This window comes from Lynx rufus, unplaced genomic scaffold (genome assembly GCF_022079265.1).
Source record: "Lynx rufus isolate CCGP_SWC_20201006 ecotype Redwood Valley unplaced genomic scaffold, mLynRuf1.p SCAF_39, whole genome shotgun sequence".
Taxonomy (NCBI): Eukaryota; Metazoa; Chordata; class Mammalia; order Carnivora; family Felidae; genus Lynx; species Lynx rufus.
The window spans coordinates 2,433,203-2,455,852 of NW_025814855.1; the positions used below are offsets into that span (position 1 = coordinate 2,433,203).

At 50.9% G+C, this 22,650-nt stretch overlaps 1 protein-coding gene across 1 annotated transcript in view; it reads right to left on the reverse strand.

The window, feature by feature from the left end:
* Positions 1-14,216: 14,216 nt before the first annotated feature.
* The window catches only part of LOC124522701 (zinc finger and SCAN domain-containing protein 5C-like), a 39,621-nt gene continuing 31,187 nt past the window's right edge, over positions 14,217-22,650 (reverse strand). The window contains exon 5 of the mRNA XM_047094286.1: positions 14,217-14,344. Within this exon, the coding sequence (XP_046950242.1) occupies positions 14,217-14,344 (128 nt within the window). The remainder of the gene's footprint in view (positions 14,345-22,650) is intronic.

Sequence of the window (22,650 nt, forward strand, 5' to 3'; positions counted from 1 at the left end):
AAGGTAGGGTCTTTGGCTTTACTCAGTCTACTGATTCAAATGCTAACATCTTCCGCAAACACCCTCACAGACTCACAGAAATCACCCTTTTTTTTTTTCCAGAGTTTATTTTTAAGTAATCTCCACCCAACGTGGGGCTTGAAGTCACAACCCCGAGACCAAGAGTCACATACTCCAATGATGAGCCAGTCAAGCGCCCCTCAGAAATCATCTTTAACCGAGTATCTATCTGAGCAGCCCATGATCCAGTCAAGTTGACACATAAAATTAACCACCACAATCACCAAAAATGGGGGTGAGGTTAAGATTTATTTTAAAAGTCATACATGACCATATAACTAGATGTCACAAAAATGATGGGTCATGGGCTACAGTCAGACTCCGGATGTGTCTGGCCAACACAGTGTTTGCAAAACAATTTCTATTAGTGCCCATCTCTAAAAATAGAGACGCTTTCCACATGAATTGGCGTTCCTTGGGGTGAAAAAAAATCAGTTTAGGGGAATTCTAGGTAAGTCTGCATCCCCACATAGCAGCACTCTGCTGGAGATGTGGGATGGATTCCGTCCACAACTATCCCCATCGCTCTCTACGTCTCACACCCTGCCAGCACCCCTCACTTGCAGCATTTGCCTGCCCCGCACGGGGAGCCGAGTTTGAGAACGCCTGAGTGCAAGCAATACCCCTCAGCCCGGCTGAGCAATTGCGGGATGTGGCCACCAGGTGGCACCATGGCTGCGTGCTGCTCAACCACTAGATGGCACTCGATAGCTTTAGGAAAAGCAACTACCATCTGCTGAGCTCCTACTGTGTGCTGGGAGCATCAGATGTGACTTCCTTAAATCCTCACAAGTGTACATAGGGAGTTGTGCCTCCTATATGGTGGCGGGGGGGGGGGGGCTGAGGCTCAGAGAGAGGCCCCATTTATAAGACCGGACAAAGCATCTCTCTGGGTGGCCAGAAGGGTTCAAGGCCATACTGGGTGTCAAGCGTTCAGCCTAACTTCTGCACAGTGTGTGCTTGGCAAATGGCACTTAGTTGCTATATTATTACCACAGTTGCTTAGTTATTATTACCAGATGCATCTGACCATCAGTTCTGCTGGTTGCTCCCAACAGTGAAGGAACCCTGACATTGAGCTGGTCCATAGCCACCCTGAGTCAAGGCTACCCTTCTTAGCCTCCCTCACAGCCGGTGTTAATGGAACACGGGCAGAGTGATGTATCCCCTTTATGCCCACTTTCATCCGATCTCTCCCTTCCTTTAGATTGCACTGCACTTCCTCCCAGAAATCCTCCCTGGGGTAACCCCCGCTCTGCCTCCCCTCTCCCAGCTTGGGTGGAGGAAGCATTTATTAGCTTGTGGTCCCTCAGGATCCTATACTTTTCCTCATCTCAGAGCTTTTCACACTCACGGCTGCCCATTCGTTTGTCTGCCCAACCTCTGCCCACACCACCTCACCCCAAAGGACTCTGAGGTGTAGGAACGAACGAGGAAATTCTTCTTGGGCTAGAAGAATCTCTACCCCTGTGGTTCCCAATCTGGACTGAACACCTGAGGAACTCTTTCGTCTTTCCAGCTTGATTATCACTGACACATGATACTGTGTAAGTTTAAGGTGCACAGTGTGTTGACTGGATACAATTATACTGCAAAATGGTTAACACCACTGTTAGCTAACACCTCCATCCAGTCACACAAATACCATTTCTTTAAAAAATTGGAGCAGTACCACCTGGGGCCAAATGAAGCCCAGTGTCTGGGACGGAGCCCCCCCACGTGATTCCAAACTGCATGAGGTAAAGGAAATGCTATAAGGGTGCTGTGCAGACCCTTGGTTATTCTGTCAAGGTCTTGTTACAGTCAAAAGAAAGAAGGGATCTTTCTTGGGGGAATGGGGCCCTAGGAATCTAGAATGGGGTTACATGTTCCAATCGACACCAATTGTAATTCCTTTTGGTTTTTTTCCCCACTTGCCACCACAAGCAGTTCTCTGACACCAGCTGGGGGTCCTACAATTTCAACTCTTTTTTTTTTAATTTTTTTTTTTAACGTTAATTTATTTTTGAGACAGAGAGAGACAGAGCATGAACGGGGGAGGGGCAGAGAGAGGGAGACACAGAATGTGAAGCAGGCTCCAGGCTCTGAGCTGTCAGCACAGAGCCCGACGCGGGGCTCGAACCCACGGACCGCGAGATCATGACCTGAGCCGAAGTCGGCCGCTCAACCGACTGAGCCACCCAGGCGCCCCTCAACTCTTTTTTAAAAAATTCCTTTTAATGTTTATTTATTTTTGAGAGAGAGGGAGAGAGACACAACGCGTGAACAAGGGAGGGGCCGAGAGAGAGAGGGAGACATAGAATTTGAAGCAGGCTCCAGGCTCTGAGCTGTCAGCAGAGAGCCCGATGCGGGGCTCAAACTCAGACCACGAGATCATGACCTGAGCCGAAGTCAGACGCCCAACCAATTGAGCCGCCCAGGCGCCCCCAATTCAACTCAATTCTAACACCTTACCAGAAATAGCGTGACATCCCACAGTGAAGGGCTCAGTCCTACAAGACTGGCCCCCCAACCTTCATACACCAATCCAGGTTGTCTCCTGTGCTTCTGGCCAACCGGCTGTCAATCAGAGGTTCCCACGACGCCCTCCTCAGGTTCAGTTAATTTGCTAGAGCAGTTCACAGAACCCAGAGAAACATTTTACTCACTAGATTAGTGGTTTATGATAAAAGCACAGAACTCGAAAACAGCCAGATGTAAGGGATGCTCGGGACCAGGTACGGAGAAAGGGTGTCTGGGTCTCTCCCACATCTCCACACGTTCACCAACCTGAAAGCTTCCAGAACCCCATGCTTTTGGGGTTTTAGGGCGGCTCCATTATATAAGCATGATCAATTAAATCACTGGCCATTGGTGTTTGATCCAACCACCAACTCCTCTCCCCGCCCAGAGATCAGGGGGGTGGGGGCTGAAGTTCCAACCCTCCAGGACTTGGTCAGTTCTCTTGGCAACCAGTCCCATCCCTACGTGCTTTCAGAAAGTCACCTCATGAACATGTTCAAGGCACCTTCATCACTCAATTCCAAGGAAATTCCAAGGTTTTAGGAGATCTGTGCCAGAAATGGGGATGAAGACCAAATAAATTATTTCTTATTATAAATCACACATGTATATCGCTATGTAATCACTGTAACATCGGAGGTAGAAAACAGCAAGGCTAACGGGAGGTTCTGACATTCAGCGGACGAGCAGGCTATACACTTGTTTTGTGGCCCTGCCCAAGTGGGACAGCCCGCTCTGGGCTGGATTTTCTTGTTGATGAAACGGGGACTGTCGAGAGTAAACTACATTCGTGGGGCTACAGCGAAGGTGCGGTAACGTAAGTGCTTTACCCACTTTGGCACATAGTGAATATTCAGTACATGGCAGCTACTATTAGCAATATGAATTGTATTAAACAGATACTATGTGTCATCTTGGTAAGCAATTAGGCGCCAGCCACTTCACATTTACTATCAGAAGAAAAACAACTGAAACCACCACCAACGGTTATTGGACTCGTGTGGCGGGCACTGTTTTTAAGAGCTGTAGTTATTAGCCTGTTTACTCTGTGACAATCCCGGGAGGTGACATAACCCACCGTCCTGAACAGGAGGACTGCTCGCCATCACCTCCGTAGCCAGGTAGCTACAGAGCCAAGATCCTGACGCAGGTCGGCGAGCACTGTGTAGACTCACAACAGGATGCATCAGATCAAGCGGCAGGAGGGGAAAGACAGCACAGAAGGGGGTAAAGGACGCCACTTCAAGATGTGCCTCCTTGACACGGCAGACACAAGACAAGCTCTAAAAACAGAGTAGAGGCTACCCCTTTTTAAGTGACATTCACATTTATAAGGGAAATCTCCATTTGTAAGGGGTGCTCCCTGGAGACTGGGAGGACTCTAAATCTCTAGGAAACCCTGGACCGATGGGAAAGGCTGGACTTCAGTCTGCACTACAACCCACTCTTGCTTACTGTGCTTTCCCTGGTGCCCTCCCGTAACTAACGCCCAGGAAAATCTTTTGTCTTCAGTTGAAGATGGTATTGAAGGCAATGGCTTCTACCATTTCCCAGTTACTGTTTCCCTGGGTCTCTCCCGTGTGCACAGGAGGTGTGTATGTTATTAAACTTCTGTTTTCCTCCTGTTAATCTGTCTTCTATCAATTTAATTATTAGACCAGCCAAAGAACCTACAGGGGAGGTTCCGCCTGGGAGTGAAATGAGGTCCAGGTCTCAGTATTTTGTTTGGTCTATGAGAAACACTCCAAATGGCAGCTCACATCGGCATTAATAAAGCAGGAGCATGGTCCAGATCACCGGTCAGTTTGTTTTTTTAAGCAGCCCAGCTATTGTTGGGGTACATGGGTAGCTCTGTTGGTTGAGCATCTGACTTTGGCTCAGGTAATGATCTGGTGGTCTGTGACTTCAAGCCACACTTAGGGCTCTCTGCTGTCAGCGAAGAGCCTGCTTCAGATCCTCTGTCCCCTCTCTCTGTCCCTCCCCTGCTTGCATTCTCTCTCTCTCTCAAAAAAAAAAAAAAAAAAAAAGGCAGCCCAACCATTATCAAATGACTTCTTGCCTAAGTGAAGGGGGGAGGGGATAACAACAGGCTCTTTCAATACCTTCCCCAGCCCACCCTCCACAGGAGTGCTGTAGTTGGAACACTACCAGCCTAATTCTAGATCAGACCTAATGGGGGGTGGGGATAAATCATAATAGCATTAGAGGGAATTAGATTATTTGGGGTTGGGGGTCATAGGTTGAAGGCACAACACGGCCCCACATCAGGGCTCCTGGCTTCTGCACAAGTTGGCTACAAATTCAGAGGGTCCCACTACTAATGGGGCTAGTGGACTCCCAGAACTCAGGAAAGCACCATACTTACAGTTACAGTTTTATTATAAAAAATATGTTGGGGAAGACAAAATTTCCTTTCTCCTTCAAAGGTTTTTCTGGCTGGTCTAAGAATTAAACTGACATGAGATAGATTAATAGGAGAAAAACAAATTTAATTTTGAACACACGGGATCCCCACATACATAAAAGAGAGAGGTTTCAAGACAGAAAGGTAAGATGAGGTACCCACGCCATCCCGAGCTAAGGAGTGGGATTGGGGGCTGGGGCTTCAAAGGGGAGCAGGGCAATAAGAACAGATGTGTGGTAAGTAGATGTTTACCCTGCCACACAGATGGGTTACTCAGGTAATATTTATCTCTGGTAATAACGCTTATTCTGGAAAGACCCCCAACTTAGATTCTTCTAGGCAGTTAAGGGAGGGGTAAGTTTCTCCCGAGCCTGCAGAATCTTGACTGCCTTCAACTCCAAATTGTCCACATGCCAAACTGGCACCTTTTGGGGAGCCTTGCAAGGAACACCTTCACAATTATTTAGATGAAGGGGTTAGTTACTGAATGAAGGAAGGCAAAGTAGGCAAAGACCTCTTTAGGACTTAGGAATGAAAACATTAATGAGAGTTAGAGCACAACAGACCTTTATAGATGACCTGGCCAGTGTTTCTCCAATCTAATACGTTAGAATCTTCTGAGGAGTTTTAAAACACAATGCGCTGGGTCACAACCACCACAATTTGAACTCATCTCCACAGGTGGATCTGAGCACAGTATTATTTTTTAAAATTTATTTATTATTTCGAGACAGAGAGAGAGACACACACACACAGTGTGTGTGTGCAGGAGAGACAGAGAGAGGGAGAGACAGAATCACAAACAGGCCCTGCACTGCCAGCATGGAGCGTGATGCGGGGCTCGAACTCATGAACTGTGAGATCATGACCTGAGCTGAAGTCGGACGCTTAACCAACTGAGCCACCCAGACGCCCCGCACAATATTATCTTCTTTAACAGCTCTCAAATGGCTCTGATGTAAAACCAAGCTGAGAACCAATGAATGTACAAAGTTGTGGTTTTTTGAAGATTTTTATTTAAAAAAAAAAATTTTTTTAATGTTTATTTATTTTTGAGACAGAGACACAGCATGAGCAGGGAAGGGGCAGAGAGAGAGGGAGACACAGAATGTGAAGCAGGCTCCAGGCTCTGAGCTGTCAGCATAGAGCCCGACGCGGGGCTCAAACTCACGAACCGTGAGATCATGACCTGAGCCGAAGTCGGACGCTTAACCGACTGAGCCACCCAGGCGCCCCGAAGATTTTAAGTGCTCTCTACACCCAACATGGGGCTCAGACTCACAACCCCAAGATCAAGAGTCACACGCTCCACCAACTGAGCCAGCCAGTCACCCTGTACTAAGTTTGTTTTTAAAATCTTTTTAAAAATCTTTTTAACTTTTTTTTTTTTGAGAGAGAGAGACAGAGGAGAGAGGGGGAGGGGAAGAGAGAGAGGGAGACACAAAATCCGAAGCAGGCTCCAGGCTCTGAGCTGTCAGCACAGAGACAGACACGGGACTTGAACTCACAGACCACAATCGCTTCTCGGCCTTTTGGCTAAGATCAAGTGTGAACTCACAAACCACAAGATCATGACCTGAGCTAAAGTTGGATGCTTAACCCACTGAGCCACCTAGGTGTCCCTGTGTACTAAGTTCATTTTTTTTTTAATTTTTTTTTAACGTTTATTTATTTTTGAGACAGAGAGAGACAGAGCATGAACGGGGGAGGGTCACAGAGAGAGGGAGACACAGAATCCGAAACAGGCTCCAGGCTCCGAGCTGTCAGCACAGAGCCCGACGCGGGGCTCGAACCCACGGACCGTGAGATCATGACCTGAGCCGAAGTCGGACGCCCAACCGACCGGGCCACCCAGGCGCCCCCTGAGTTCATTTTTAAGATGAAACTTCATATACTGCCCCAAATGGAAACCCAGTATCACCTGCCATAAAGATAGTCCTAACAGTAAATACAATGAAAACAGATATAACCTGATACAAGGGATTGGTAAGCGTTAAGCTGCTACAGATAAACTTACCTCTTCACTGAGAAAGCCTGAAAGAGAAATGAAAAAATAACTTCCTGACCACAGGATTTGGGCCTCCAGAGGTCATAAGGGGCACTGACCTAGTTAAACCCTGATTTCAGAGACAGGGCAAGGGAAACATGACTTAGCCCAATTTTGCTAGACAATTAAAAAAAAAAAAAACAAAACTGGAGCGTCTGGTTGGTTCAGTCGGTTCTATCCTGGTGTCGGGCTCTGTGCTGACAGCTCGGAGCCTGGAGCCTGCCTTGGATTCTGTGTCTCCCTCTGTCACTGTCCCGGACCCACTCACACTCTGTGTGTCTTTCTCAAGAATAGATAAACATTAGGGGCACCAGGGTGGCTCAGTCGGTTAAGCATCTGACGTCAGCTCAGGTCGTGATTTCACGGTTCGTGAGTTCAAGCCCCACGACAGGCTCTGTGCTGACAGCTCAGAGCCTGGAGCCTGCTTCAGATTCTGTGTTTCCCTCTCTCTGCCCCTCCCCCAATCACGCTCTGTCTCTGTCTCTCTCTCAAAAATAAATAAACATTATGGTGCAGCCACTCTGGAAAACAGTGTGGAGGTTCCTCAAAAAATTAAAAATAGACCTACCCTATGACCCAGCAGTAGCACTGCTAGGAATTTACCCAAGGGATACAGGAGTGCTGATGCATAGGGGCACTTGTACCCCAATGTTTATAGCAACACTCTCAACAACAGCCAAATTATGGAAAGAGCCTAAATGTCCATCAACTGATGAATGGATAAAGAAATTATTGAGGAGGGCACCTTTTGGGATGAGCACTGGGTGTTGTATGGAAACCAATTTGTCAATAAATTTCATATATTAAAAAAAATAAAAGTTATAAAAAAATAAATAAACATTAAAAAATAAACATTAAAAAAAAGGCAATGAAGGCATATCTGAGACTAAGAATAAGACGCTGGATACAAAGGGAGGGTAAGGTGGGGTGAGGAGAGGGACACCAGATCTTCTGACTGCAATTCAAAGTGACCTCCAAGTCAACTGAGCTCCCCCTGGTTATTTTACAGATGACGCGAAGATGGACAGGACAGCTTGCCCAAGCAAAGTTAGGGCCAGTGCTTGGACCAGAGTGAGAATTAGAAGTCCGTCCCCATAATTTTCCACTTGAGGAAACTCAGAGCTCCTCAAGGACGAGAACTGACCAGGGTCGTGCAGCAGCGGACGTGACAAGGGCAGATTTCTGGAATTACAGGGTCCTACCACCAAACCCCGTAGCATCCCTCCGGTTAGACAGTCATTGGCTGTGTGCTGAGAAGCGAGATTAACGTTCACAAAACCCACTACGTCCATTTCTCAAATCAACACACCGAGACTCCAGAGTAGGCGAGGGACTTGTCCAAATCCCCAAACCAAAGATGACGACGATGACAATCAGACTCTAACACTTGAGAGGTCACGGTGTGCGGGGCACTGTCCTAAGGTTCCATTAGAGAGTCAAATTCTATCATCCCCCTCAATTTGGGGGAAACCGAGGCACAGAGTGTGTGCACCTCGCCCGGGGTCTCAGAGCTAGTAAGGGGCAGAGTAACTCCAAAGATCATTTCACAAAAGGGGAAACTGAGGCCTACAGAGGACGAAAGGGTTCCAACCCAAACTCCCCGTCGCGGGGGGGGGGGGGGGGGGGAGGGGTACAAGTGGGCGACTCAGAATCTACGACACCTTCAAATTTGCCCTCTCCCCCTCGATGGGAGCTATGACGTCACATGTCGGTGAGTGGGGGGCTGTTACTAGGAGCTTGGGCATTGCATTCGGAAACCCGGGGATAACCGGGGGTCGCACTCACCTCCGGAGGCACTTCTTTGGAGCCGGCACTTCTGGACTCGTGACCGAGGCCCGGAGCGCCCCGCCTGCGCAGACTCGGCGTCCCTCCACCAGTGCGACCTGCGACACTGCCCAGGCGACCGAGGCTCGCGGACCCCTGGACACCACAGACCGCGAAGGCGCGCGGCCAACTCAACGCGCATGTGCGCCCCCGACCTGTCGTTCAAAGCCTGCGGTGTGGCATCTCTGCCAGTCGGAATCCTCCTTCCAGCCTGGCCCCGCCTTATGCGTCAAGCTTCCGGCGTCTGGCTGTCTCCAGGGCAACCATCAGACTGACGACCTAGGAAAGCGAGGCCCAGAAACTTCTGGGTGTCGTAGACTCAAAGGGGCAGAGAAACAGGAGGTGCCTGGGAGTGAGAAAGGTTTCCGACGCAGGCGTCCTCGCCTCCTTCCCCTGGCCCAGCTTGCCAGGTCCTGCCACAGTGCCGACCCGTTCGCGAGCCTTGGGGTCGGTTGCAGGGGGTTCTGCCCTCACAGCGGGCATCGCAGAGCGGGCCGCGGTCGCCATGGTAATACCTCTGGCTCGCCGCCCGCCCCTTGCATGGTGACGTCATGCGCCGAGCCCTGAGGGAAGGCAGTGGGCGCAAGCGCCTGAGGTGGGAGGCGTGAGGTTGAGCGGTGGGCGGGGCCGGGAGCGGGGCGGGGCCGGGAGCGGGGCGGGGCCGGGAGCGGGGCGGAGCCGGGGAGCGGGGCGGAGCCGGGGAGCGGGGCGGAGCCGGGGAGCGGGGCGGAGCCGGGGAGCGGGGCGGAGCCGGGGAGCGGGGCGGAGCCGGGGAGCGGGGCGGAGCCGGGGAGCGGGGCGGAGCCGGGGAGCGGGGCGGAGCCGGGGAGCGGGGCGGAGCCGGGGAGCGGGGCGGAGCCGGGGAGCGGGGCGGAGCCGGGGAGCGGGGCGGAGCCGGGGAGCGGGGCGGAGCCGGGGAGCGGGGCGGAGCCGGGGAGCGGGGCGGAGCCGGGGAGCGGGGCGGAGCCGGGGAGCGGGGCGGAGCCGGGGAGCGGGGCGGAGCCGGGGAGCGGGGCGGAGCCGGGGAGCGGGGCGGAGCCGGGGAGCGGGGCGGAGCCGGGGAGCGGGGCGGAGCCGGGGAGCGGGGCGGAGCCGGGGAGCGGGGCGGAAGGGACTCCTCTGACCGATCAGTTTAGGGTGCTTTCTTTTCAGAAAGTGCTCAGAGACTTCGCTGCAGGTCGTTCACTCGTTTTTACTTGCTCCCCATTTGTTTTGTTTGCTCCGCACTGGTTGGAAACCTAGACTTTCCCTGTCAAGCCTGCCTCCAGGCAAACTAGGTCCCTTTGAGCTCTCAGGAGCATCCCACCTCCCCCTGCCTGCTCTGGGCCTTGATGACAGGTTCGTGCTATCCGTTGATTCATCTAACAGGTCGTTATTAAATGTCTGATAAATGCTAGTGCCAGGGAGACAGCTATGACCAAACAGGGAGCTGGCCGCAGACTTCATGTTTTGAGCAAGTAGAGAAAGAAGTGAACCCATGTTTTTCAACTTCAGTATAATTGACATTTGGGTCTGATTATTCCTTGGGGTGGGGGCTGTCCTGTGTATTGTAGGGTGTTGAGCAGCATCCCTCTGCCCACTAGAGGCCAAGAGCAACACCCTCAGCCCTCCCAGCAATCTTGACAACAGAAAAGGTCTCCAGACACAGCCAAATGTCCCCTCGGAGGCAAATTCAGCCCCGTTGAAGAACCACTGCTTTTTAAGGGGATTTCCTAGGGGCATCTGGGTGGCCAGTTGTATAAGCATCTGACTTTGGCTCAGGTCATAATCTCATGATTTGTGACTTTGAGCCCCACGTCAGGCTCCGTGCTGACAACTCAAGGTCCTGGAGCTTGCTTCAGATTCTGTGACTCCCTCTCTCTCTGCCCCTCCCCTGCTTGCATTCTGTTTGTGTGTCTCTCTCTCAAAAATAAATAAACATTAAAAAAAATTAAGGGGTTTTCCCAAGCACTGGTCCTATTTTCAAATAACTTGGGCACCTCATAAACTCTCACCAGGTGATTAAAATCTGATGTCTGGGTATTTGAGGGTTGCTACCAGAGTGGATCTTTAAGGTTCGCATCACAAGAAAAAAATTATGTAACTACATGTGGTGATGGAGGTTAAGTAAACTTATTGCAGTGATCATTTTTCAATATATACAAATACCAAATCATGTTGTACACCTGAAACTAGTAGAATGTTATATGTCAATTATACCTCAGTAAAACTTGGGGAGGGGATCTGATATTGATTGCTGAGATGAGCTGGCATATTAACAAAACTCAGTTTTAGATAAAGTTTAAGAGAGCCCCACTTCACCACCACCAGCACCACCATCAAAGGGAAGGTGATTGGGGGCACCCAGGTGGCTCAGTCAGTTAAGTGACTTCAGCTCAAGTCATGATCTTGCAGTTCGTGAGTTCGAGCCCCACATCAACCTCTGTGCTGACAGCCTGGAGCCTGCTTGGGATTCAGTGTCTCCCCCTCTCTCTGCCCCTCCCCTGCTTGTGCTCTGTCTCTTAAAAATAAATAAATGTTAGAAAAAATGTTTTTAAGATGGGAAGGTGACTGGATGTACAAAGGTCATAAAGATATGCGTTCTTTTTATTAAAGTAGCAACCCGGTCCGTATGCAAATTGCTGTAAGAAATGATGACAGCTTCCTTGAGCTCAGACACAGTTGTGCCAACCCAGTGACACCCCCACCCCCTTTAATTCAGGACTTTAGTTGACTTGGAAAACTAGTTTTACATGCTCAAGTAGTCACTGGGGCTCAAGCATGTGAAATTACCCTCAGTGTGTGCAATCACCCTCTGAAGAGTATAGTCAAGCCTTTGTTTCCTTATTGACTGCCTTCCCACTCTTTCTTTAAGTGGATTTCCCACGAGGGGGGCAGGAAAGGTGGCATCCTATTTGCCAAGAACAAACATAATCACATTTTGAGATAGAGAAACCGAAGAACTCCATAAAAACCTGCTTCTTGCTCCTTTTCTATTCTTGCTAGGGCCTGCACCCCCAACTTCACACATGCTTCATATTGCAAATAATGTATGTCCTCCTTGTAGGGGACAAGGAGTTAATCACCTCTTTGGAACTGGCAAAATCTAATGAAGGACCAGGGGAAAATGACCCAATAAAGCCGTGATATGCGCATTCTAGACCTCTACCACTGGGGCTAGACCACTCCACGCCCAGATCTGCCTCCAGGGAATAACACCTGAGCCCTGGTCTTTGCTCTAACCAATTCCTGGATGCCTGAGAGGACCTGTAGTCCAGACCACAATCCTCAATAAAAAACCCCGAACCTCAAGCAAAACCGAGGCTCTCACCTTCCTGAGTCTCCTGCACACTGTGTCTATACCTACACTCTCTCTCTACCTTCAATAAAGTCTTCTCTCACAGCCTGCCAGCTCACATTTGGTTTCTATCCTGTGCACAGCCAAGGACCCTCTTGGCTGGTCCTGGAGGACCCCATCTGGGTCCTCAGACTGGCCTGCTGGCAAGTGTCTCATCATACTGGACAAGCCCCAACTGACTGTGAGATCATGACCTGAGCCAAGATCAAGAGTCTGGTGCTTAATGGACTGAGCCACCCAGGCACCCCAATCAGATGCCATTTTTTTTTAATGTTTATTTTTGATAGAGCATGTGAGCAGGTTAGGGGCAGAGAGAGAGGGAGACACAGAATGGAAGCAGGCTCCAGGCTCTGAGCTGTCAGCACAAAGCCGGATGTGGGGCTTGGACCCACAAACCCACGAACCGTGAGATCATGACCCGAGCTGAGTTGGACACTTAGCTGACTGAGCAACCCAGGTGCCCCAACAGACACGAGTTTTAGGTGACTCCTGGGGTCACTGATGTTCCCCATCCTCTCTCTCAGAAGCACTGGCTGGTGTCCGGGGCTTCGGAAAGCCCATGGCAGGCACAGTGCTTTCTAAAATGCCTGAACCAGGGCTCCTGGCTGGCTCAGTCGGTGGAGTGTGTGACTCTTGATCTCAGGGTTGTCAGTTTGAGCCCCATGTTGGGTGTAGAGATTCCTTAAAATAAAATAAAATAAATATTAAATAAATAAATATTAAATAAATTTAAATTAAATATTAAATTCCTTAAAATAAAATAAAATATTAAAATAAAATAAAATAAAATAAAAGCAGAATGACAAAACTGTATTAAATTCGAATGGGTAAGACAGCTGTAAGAATGGACTTTTTCACTTGTTTTAGTCTAGAAAATTTCTACCTTCCAACCACTCTGCAAGAATGCTTGTCGTTTTGCTCCTCCTTGAAAGGACAAACTGAACACTGTAGGTCTATAGACACGTACTAACAACAAAACAAAACAAAAAATAAAAAAATAAAAACAAAACAAAACTTCGGTTCCATCAGACCAAATGAGTGTACATTTGTATGTCTTAAAGTAGTTTTTTTTTTAATGTTTATTCATTTATTTTGAGAGAGATAGCATGAGTGGGGAAGGGGCAGAGAGAGAAGAAAGAGAATTCCAAGCAGCCTCCCCGCTATCAGCGTGGAGCCCAATTTGGGGCTTGATGCTACGAACAGGGAGATCCTGACCTGAGCCGAAATCAAGAGTCAGACGCTTAACCAACTGAGCCACCCTGGTGCCCCTTAAAGTAGTTTTAATTAGCCATTTTAATGAACTTTGTGACGAACAAATGACCGGTTCTGATCATGATAATAAGAGGGTTTCTACTCTGTCAGTACCCCCATTTTGCAGATGACAAAATGAGGTACAGAGAGACAATAACTTCCCCAAGGTCACAATCCAGTAAGGGGTGGCACCGAGATCTGCACTCAAGAAACCCGTCTCCTCGTTAGAGCCCAAGCTCTCAACCAGGACGATGGACATCCTCAAACATGGGCAAAAGTCCACGCAGGTGGGACAGTTGGGACATAGCCTAGTCTCGAGATCACTACATCTTCAGATGCCTATTTCTTCATTTGGGAGACCTAAATCTTTATACCAAAAAAAAAAAAAAAAAAAAGACTTTGGAATGAGTCAAACCTGTCATCTGTGTGACCTTGGACAAGTTATCGATCCCTCTGGGCTATAGTTTCTTCACCTGTAACAGGGACAGCATAACAGAATTCTTCATGGGGTGATTGCCAGAATTAAGGGGTATACATCATTCTTGGCCCCCTTCCCCCCCCCCCCGAAGGTATCAATTCTCAGTGTCGCGTGAATGGAAGAACTGAGCCCTCACGGTCTCAATTAGTGTACATTTAATTAGAGAAACAGTGGGGGGGGGGGGGGAAGAGGCCAGGGACAGCGGTGTGGAAAGCCCCCTGAGGGCCCTCGCTCGCCCTGGGTCCACCTCCTCAGGACCCTCAGGGACACCTTCCTGCAGAGACAGGTGTCACCCCTCAGAGGACCCAGTCCGTCACTCTCCAAACTGGCGGTCCCGGGCAGACAGGGTTCTTGGAGGAGAGACTAGCGGGCAGATGAAGGACTGGCGACCGCCCAGAGGGGACGGAGCAGGGTCGCTAGAAAGAGCAGCAGGGGTCGTTCCTGGGGGAGGGAAGAGAGCGGGGAGAAAGGTAGATGTGCCTCGCTCTGCGCCGCCGCTCGGTGGTTCCACCGACTGGAACGCGCGTCCCGGGGTCTGAGCTGGGGGGGCTCCACCTGGTCACTCCCAGCAGGTGCCTCCCCCTCCGAAGGGTTCCTGCGACCACGCGGAGGGAGGAGGCCGCCCCTCCAGTTCCGTCTGTCACCGTCCGGCCTTCCAGGACACTCACCTGATTGCCAGTCACCCTCCAGAGGGCGCTCTCCGTGACCTCGAGGGCCTCCCCTGCCGCAGCCCGTCTGTGCCCCGGCAGCTCGGTGACCCCGCCCCTCCGTGACCCCGGCCCCTCGGGGTGCTCGCCCCTCGAAGACCCCGCCTCTCCGTGACCCCGGGCCCTTCCGTGACCCCGCCCCTCCGTGATCCCGGCAGCTCTGTGCGCCCTCCCCTCTGTGACTCCGCCCCTTGATGACCCCGGCCCCTCGGGACGCCCGCCCCTCTGAGACCCCGCCCCTCCGTGACCCCGCTTCTCCGTGACCCCGGCCGCTCTGCGCCCCCGGCCCCTCCGTGCCCCCTGCAGCACCGCGCCCCCGGCTCCGGTACCCCCAGCCTGGCACACTGGGGCCTCGCCAGGTTGGGGCAGGGAGCGAGTGTACAGGGTCTGCTGTGCGTGCTGGGGTCCCGGGGGTACATCCGTCCGGTGGACTTGCTCCCAGAGGGTCTCACAGCGCAGTGCGGGGGTCCTCAAACTACAGCCTCCCCCACTTTTTATAGGTTTTTAAAACAGCTAAAATCCACATGGCATAAAATTCACCATTTAACCGTTTTAGCTACTCAAGGATCCACCATAGAATCATCGCTCAACAAAAGCTTGCTGAGCTCCTCAATCAAGTTCAACAGCAGCAACCCCGCTGCCAAGTGTGTACCCGGAAGAACTGAAAACAAGTGTTCAGACAGAGGCCTGCACACAGATGTCCACAGTAGCACTATTCACAACTGTCAAAAGGCGGAAGACACCTCAAAGGCCCTTCTGGGGGACGTATAACGAAATGTGGTCCCGCCGGCCCATGAGGTGTACCCAGACTGCTCGGCCCCCGTAAGAACGGACACGTGACCCCTGCCACCTCCTGGATGAACCTGGAAAGCGCAAAGCGCGACCCGGGCCACGTGGTGTGTGGTTCCACGCCTATGACACTATCCGTCCAGAACCGGCCAAGCCACGCGGACACAGAGAGTTGAGTGGTGGTTACCAGGGGCTGGGAGGAGAAAAAATGCCCTTCTGGCCGTCACGTACCTGATGTCCACTTCCGTGCTGCAGGAGTGACAGTAACACTTGTGTGGTTGAGGAGGAAGTGAACCGGGAACAGAGAAAGAGACAGGAGGGGTGAGGTAGGTCAAGTTCCTCCCCTGGCTTTCTCCCCTTCCCTGTTGCTGTGACACCCTGAGGGCCTGCTGGTCTGTCGCCCTCACCCCCCACCTTCTGCCCCATCTTCCAGCCAGCTCTTCCCATCCTCATCAGTAACACCGTCCTCGCCCCTGGGGTTTCTCAGCTTGATCGCTACTGACATTTTGAGCTGGATCACTGTTTATTTGGGGGCGGCAGCTGGCCTATGCAATGCAGGGTGTTGAACAGGATCCCTGGCCTCCTCCCACTAAAGGCCAGTAGCGCCCCGTCCCCAGTCATGACAGCCAACAGTATCCCCAGACGCTGCTGTGCCCTCTGGGGCGCAAGGTTGCCCCACTGGAGAACCACCGGTCTAACCAAGGGCCCAAGTCCAAGCCTGAGGCTCATCTCGTTGGTGCCATTTTCCTCGTCCCTCACATGCAACCCGTTAGCATTTTTATTTTATTTTTCAGAGAGAGACAGAGCGTGAGCAGGGGAGGGGCAGAGAGAGAGAGAGGGAGACACAGAATCCGAAGCAGGCTCCAGGCTCTGAGCTGAGCTGTCAGCACAGAGCCCTACGAGGGGCTCAGGGGCTCGAACTCAAGAGCCATGAGGCAAGAAGTCATGACCTGAGCTGAATACTGGCGCTCAAAGGACTGAGCCACCCAGGCGCCCCCCATTGGCACTTCTTATAGAACCACCAGGTGGTCTTCCTCATCTCCACTACCTCATCACCAGGTATTCCGCCGGGCCACTCGGACCTCATTCTCTCATCTCTCTGCTTCCGCTCTTGCCCTGTCCTCATTCAGCACCCAGACTGACCCTTTCCTACTTGATGTCAGATCTTGTGGATGGCTCTCCACCAAACTTAGAATAAAACTTCCTTCTCGCCATGGTCTATGGGGCCCCTTTGTGACCTGGACGCCCTCTGGCTCTCCCAACTCCTGCAGACTTTCCTTTGGTCCCTCAGAGGCACACAGTGCAGTTCAGCCTCGGGGTCTTTGCCTCGCATGTTCCCTTTGCTCAGGACGGCTGTCCCTGCAGCTCTCAAGGCAGGCTGCTTCCGCCAGCTCAGCTCGCCTTTTCCAGTAAAGCAGCCCACCGCTTTGCGTGCTCTGACAGATCCCCTGATTCGCTTCCTTTCCTGGAGCTCACTGTTTGTTTTGTTTCTGTCCTGCCCCTATCCTGTGAGCTTGTGGGGTCCAGGGACCTTGTGGGGTCTTGTAGTCCCGGCATCCAGCAAGGGACCTGCTGCATGTGTAAATATTTGAGTTTGCGGATGAAATGAATGATTACTGGCCATTTCTTGCAGGTAATATTCCCATGCCTCCGCCCCCCTAACCTCTACCCCCAGACCTCTACTTACTGCTTGGTAAATGACTTGGTCCTTAAGAACCTACCTTATTTACATGGAGAGAGAGAGAGAGAGAGAGAGAGAGAGTCAGAGAATGAATGAATGGTAGTATTTCAGAGGAGTCTCTGAGGCCGTGTTAGTGCAGAAGGGAGTGTCTCCTAGCCAAGCCTGGTGGTGGAGGAGTGGAGGTAGGGGAGAGACAGTGAGGGAGGGGTGATTCGATTTACAGAGTGGGGGGATCTTCCTTCCTACCCCTTCCCTTGCTTGGCATCTCCTTCACTCCCTCGCTTCTCTGTGCCCTCCGTCTCTGTCTCTGCCATCCTTCTTCCCTTTTCCCTCCTCCCTACCCCCTCCCTTCTCCCTGCTCCTCCCTCCTCCCTGGTCCCCCTCCTTCCTGCCCCCTTCCTCCTCCCTCCTCTTTGTCCCTCCCTCCTCCCTGGTCCCCCTCCTCCCTCTTTCCTGACCCCCTCCCTCCTTCCTGCCCCCCTCCCTCCTCCCTTCCCCTCCCTCCTCCCTCCTCCCTACCCCCTTCCTCCTCCCCCCTCAAAGGTAACAGGCTCCTTCTTACCCAGTCTCCTTTGTTGTAGGACACAAACAGGAAGGTGACCATCATATAAGTGCATTTCAACAAGTTCCATCTGGTCCGTTTCGTGGGTGGTTTCTTGGTGGAGGTGGCAGTGGCTAGGGAAATCTTCCCTGGGAGAAGCCGGTGGGAAGGATGCACGCTGAGGATATGCCCGTCCCCATCCAGAAATCCCTGCCCTTCCGAAATCTCTGTTCCCAGCACAAGTCCCCTCCTGACCTCTCTGCACCACATCTCCACCTGACGCCCTGAACTGAAATTTTGGTCTCCTGCTGCCGGTTCCCATCCCTCCTGTCCACCCGACAAGCAGCCAGCTACACGTGCTGTCCTCGCCGATTACTCACCAGCCTCTTGCTCACCCTTCTGTCCCTCAAGCCTCCTCCAGCCTCCATGAGGGTGCCAGGAGGGTCTTTCTAACACCCAGATATGCGCATGCGGCCTCCCCGCTTCAGACCTAATGTGATTTTTTTTTTATTTTTTTTTTAACGTTTATTTATTTTTGAGACAGAGAGAGACAGAGCATGAACGGGGGAGGGTCAGAGAGAGGGAGACACAGAATCGGAAGCAGGCTCCAGGCTCTGAGCTGTCAGCCCAGAGCCTGACGCGGGGCTCGAACCCTCGAACTGGGAGATCATGACCTGAGCTGAAATCAGACGCTCAACCGACTGAGCCACTCAGGTGCCCCTGTTTACCGAACTTTTTTTTTAAATTTTTTTAACGTTTATTTATTTCTGAGACAGAGAGAGACAGAGCATGAACGGGGGAGGGTCAGAGAGAGGGAGACACAGAATCCGAAACAGGCTCCAGGCTCTGAGCTGTCAGCCCAGAGCCTGACGCGGGGCTCGAACCCTCGAACTGGGAGATCATGACCTGAGCTGAAATCAGACGCTCAACCGACTGAGCCACTCAGGTGCCCCTGTTTACCGAACTTTTTTTTAAAATTTTTTTAACGTTTATTTATTTCTGAGACAGAGAGAGACAGAGCATGAACAGGGGAGGGTCAGAGAGAGGGAGACACAGAATCTGAAACAGGCTCTAGGCTCTGAGCTGTCAGCACAGAGCCCGACGCGGGGCTCGAACCCATGGACCGCGAGATCATGACCTGAGCCGAAGTCGGCCGCCCAACCGACTGAGCCACCCAGGCGCCCCAGACCTAATGTGATTTTCACCTCCCCAACGTCCTCCCCTGCCCTTGTCATCCGAAACATCTTGTTCAAGTATTACATACAGAAAGCCCCAAATTTTTGCAATAAGCATTTTAGGACCGTGTAGGTACAAAGTAACATCTATGTAAAATGAGTTTCCTTTCTGACTTTCAGGTCCTTTCTCTTGCCTGGAGAGGACGTGCACAGGATGGAACACCCAGTACGATGGGCAATAGAAGTGGTGACCCGGAAAGCCGTCCATTCACGAGCTGGGGGCTGGGAAATCTGTCACGATGTCCACATCGAACAGGTTGTTCCCTGTGAGTTTGCGGGGAGCTTCTCTTTGTCATATGGAGATGTTCTCTCCATCCCTGGTGTGCTGGGATTTTATTTTGTAATCAGGAATGACCGTTGGATTTTACCTTTTTTTTTCCTGTATCTGTTGAGATGATAATATGATTTTTTTCCCTCTCTATATTAATAAGGTGGGGATTCCAGGGGTACCTGGATGGCTCGGTCAGTTAAGCGTCCAACTTCGGCTCAGGTCATGATCTCGCAGTTTGTGGGTTCGAGCCCCACATCGGACTCTGTGCTGACAGCTCAGAGCCTGGAGCCTGCTTCGGATTCTGTGTCTCCCTCTCTCTCTGCTCCTTCCCCACTCATGCTCTGTCTCTCTCTCTCTCTCTCTCTCTCTCGCTCTCAAGACTAAATAAACATTAAAAAAAAAATGTTCCCTGTGTGGTTTTAAACTATTTTGCGGCAGTGTTCCTAGAAGTGGTTTTCTTTATATTCATTCCCTTTGGCATTCTCAGAGCTTTTAGAATCTGTTGCTTGATGGTTTTTTTTTTATCAGGACGCAAAATTCTTAGCCATTAACTCTTGAGCTATCACTTCAGCTTCATTTTCTCTTGCTTTTCCTTCTTAAATTCTCATTTCACATGTGTTACAAATTTTCACCGGTTCTCATAAGTCTCTTATTTTGTGCTTTTTTCTGTTTTCTTTAATTTTTAAAAAACTGTTTATTGGGGCGCCTGGGTGGCGCAGTCGGTTAAGCGTCCGACTTCAGCCAGGTCACGATCTCGCGGTCTGTGAGTTCGAGCCCCGCGTCGGGCCCTGGGCTGGTGGCTCAGAGCCTGGAGCCTGTTTCCGATTCTGTGTCTCCCTCTCTCTCTGCCCCTCCTCCGTTCATGCTCTGTCTCTCTCTGTCCCCCAAAAATAAATAAACGTTGAGAAACTCCTTTCCTTATAAAAAAAAAAAAAAAACTATTTATTTTGAGAGAGAATGAGAGAGAGAGAGAGAGCAGGGCAGGGGCAGAGAGAGAGGGAGATGGAGAATCCCAAGCAGGCTCCACAATGTCAGCACAGAGCCCTGCATGGGGCTCGAACTCAGGAACCGTGAGATCATGACCTGATCCCAAATCAAGAGTCAGACGCTTAACCTACCGAGCCACCTAGACGCCCCTTTTCTGTACTTTTCTATTCTTTTATCCGTTGTTCTGCACTTAGAATAATTTCTCTTGACCCATTTTCTAGTTCACTAATCGTGCTTTCTGCTAAGCCCAACCCCTGAACTCTTCATTTCGGTTACATATTTTCAATTCTAGAATGGCCATTTGACTTTTTGTTAAAAACAAATTATAACTCTCTGGTGAAATGACTCATCTATTTTTCTGAACTTAATAATCATAAGCTTTTTTAAAGTGCTTATGGCCAAACTCTGGGTCCCCTGGAGGCTCACTCTTATTGCCTGGTTTCCCCTCTCTTGGTTTTTTGGCCACGCAGCCCTGACACTCGGGACTTACGTGTTATTTCCAGGGGGAACAGGAATGTTTCCCACACCTACCTCAGTGGGTGGGGCCTCCTTGGCACCCACGAGTGGCACAAAGGAACAGAACGCTTTGGATGCCCTTCAGAAGGACACCTCCGCAGGTACTGGAGCTGTGCCCGCGGTTACCTGGGGTCTTCTCCATGGGGCTGTTGGATTTTAGCAGATCCATGACTTACCTTCTTCCTTGCAGTCATTTGTTTCTTCTAAAGATGAACATGGAGGAGGAGGAGGGGGAGAGGAAATCAGTAAGGGAGCTTGAGATGGATGGATATAATGCTTCTAGTGCCTGGGGAGGGAGGGGGATGCAGTGACCTCCTTGGTCTCCTTGCTGTCCCTCGGTTCCCAGCCACTCTCCTCCCTCACGCTGTTCCCTGTGCCTGGAGCACCCTTGTGCGCTCGACTGGCTCCCTCCTTCAGGTCTTTGCTGAAATGGCACTTTCCATCATCACCCTCTGAACGCCTGTCAACCTGTCCCAGCTCTATTTCCCTCTTCCTTTCTCCAGTGTTTTCCTAAGACTCATCAACATCCAACAGGCTCTTATCCCCCTTCTTTTTTTTTCTTTTTTAACGTCTATTTTTGAGAGGCAGAGCACGAGCAGGGGAGGGGCAGAGAGAGGGAGACACAGAATGGAAGCAGGCTCCGGGCTCCGATCTGTCAGCACAGAGCCCCATGCGGGGCTTGAACCCACAAACCGTGAGATCATGACCTGAGCCGAAGTCGGACACTTAACTGACTGAACTACCCTATTTATTTGTTTTCTTTCTCTTCTCCCTGGAATGCAAGGTCCATCCAGGCACAGATTTCTGTCTGTTTCGTCCCCTGCTATTTCCCCAACACCTAGAACAGGACTTAGCACAGAGGAGCTAATATTAACCAGCGTTTGTTGGATGAATGACAAAAATGTTAAACCATTTATGATGGTAACGATGAGGAGAGAGCGTAGGGTTTGGTGATATCTAAAGGCTCTTCCAACACTAATTTAAAAAGCAAAGAGCTCTGTGTTTCTGTGCACAGGAGTGAGAACAAATAGTGGGACCCAAACAGCACAGCCACTACTTACCGCTTAGCACCTGGAGGCTCAGCAAACCTAAGGAAGACAACACACAGACTGAATTACAAAAAGCAGCAGGACGAGTGCTCTCGGGTCAACAGGTTCAACAGGCTCGCCACAAGCTAGCTCTCCTCCGAGGAGCCCTGCTGGGTTGCGGGCACCTTTTCTCCTTGCCACCACGGGCAGGACGTTGATCCATATTGCATAATAACCACCTGTCCCCCAGTAGACTATGAGCTCATGTACAAGTCTGAGCATGTCAGATTCATCTTTGGGGTTCCCACCGCCCTGCATGGTCTTGGCACAGACTGAAGTGTCAAAGAATATTCTCACGAGACAAGATATTCTCACCAAAATCCCAGGGCATGCATGGAGTGAGATTCTTACCTAGGATCTCTGAGGTCACCCATCCAAGTAAAAGGGTGGTCCCAGGAGGCAAGACCATGGTGGCAGACAAGGTCCAGAGTGTTGAGTCCATGGGGTCATGAGCGATGAGGCCATAAGGAGGAAACAAATCACTAGATAAGAAGATGGGGAGACTGGGAACGCATGAGGACAGAGCCCAGGTGGCTTGTGGTGATCAGTTAGGACTTAGCAGTGAGCAGGGGAGACCTTTGAAAGCCTCATTGTCTGGGTCAGAGAGGAAATCAAATGGCTTAAGGGACTTGCATTGGGTCAGGGTTAGGCTGGGCAGGCAGCCACCATCCCTCTCCAGGTGTTTAGTGTCCCCATGTTGTCGGCACCTTGCACACTTTGGGTGAATAATGCCTACTTTGTGAACAAGTTGTGGGGAGCCCTGATTTGGTTCCCAGAGGATACCCCACCTTTTTGAAAGTCAAAGTAGTACAGCTAGTTTTTCAAGTCCCTGGGTTAAAAAAAAAAATTATCCAAGAGATGATCCCTGGCTAGGAATGGACCCTTTAGCAGAGATAAGAAAGGGAACAAAGTGGAGGATGGGGGAGCAATGT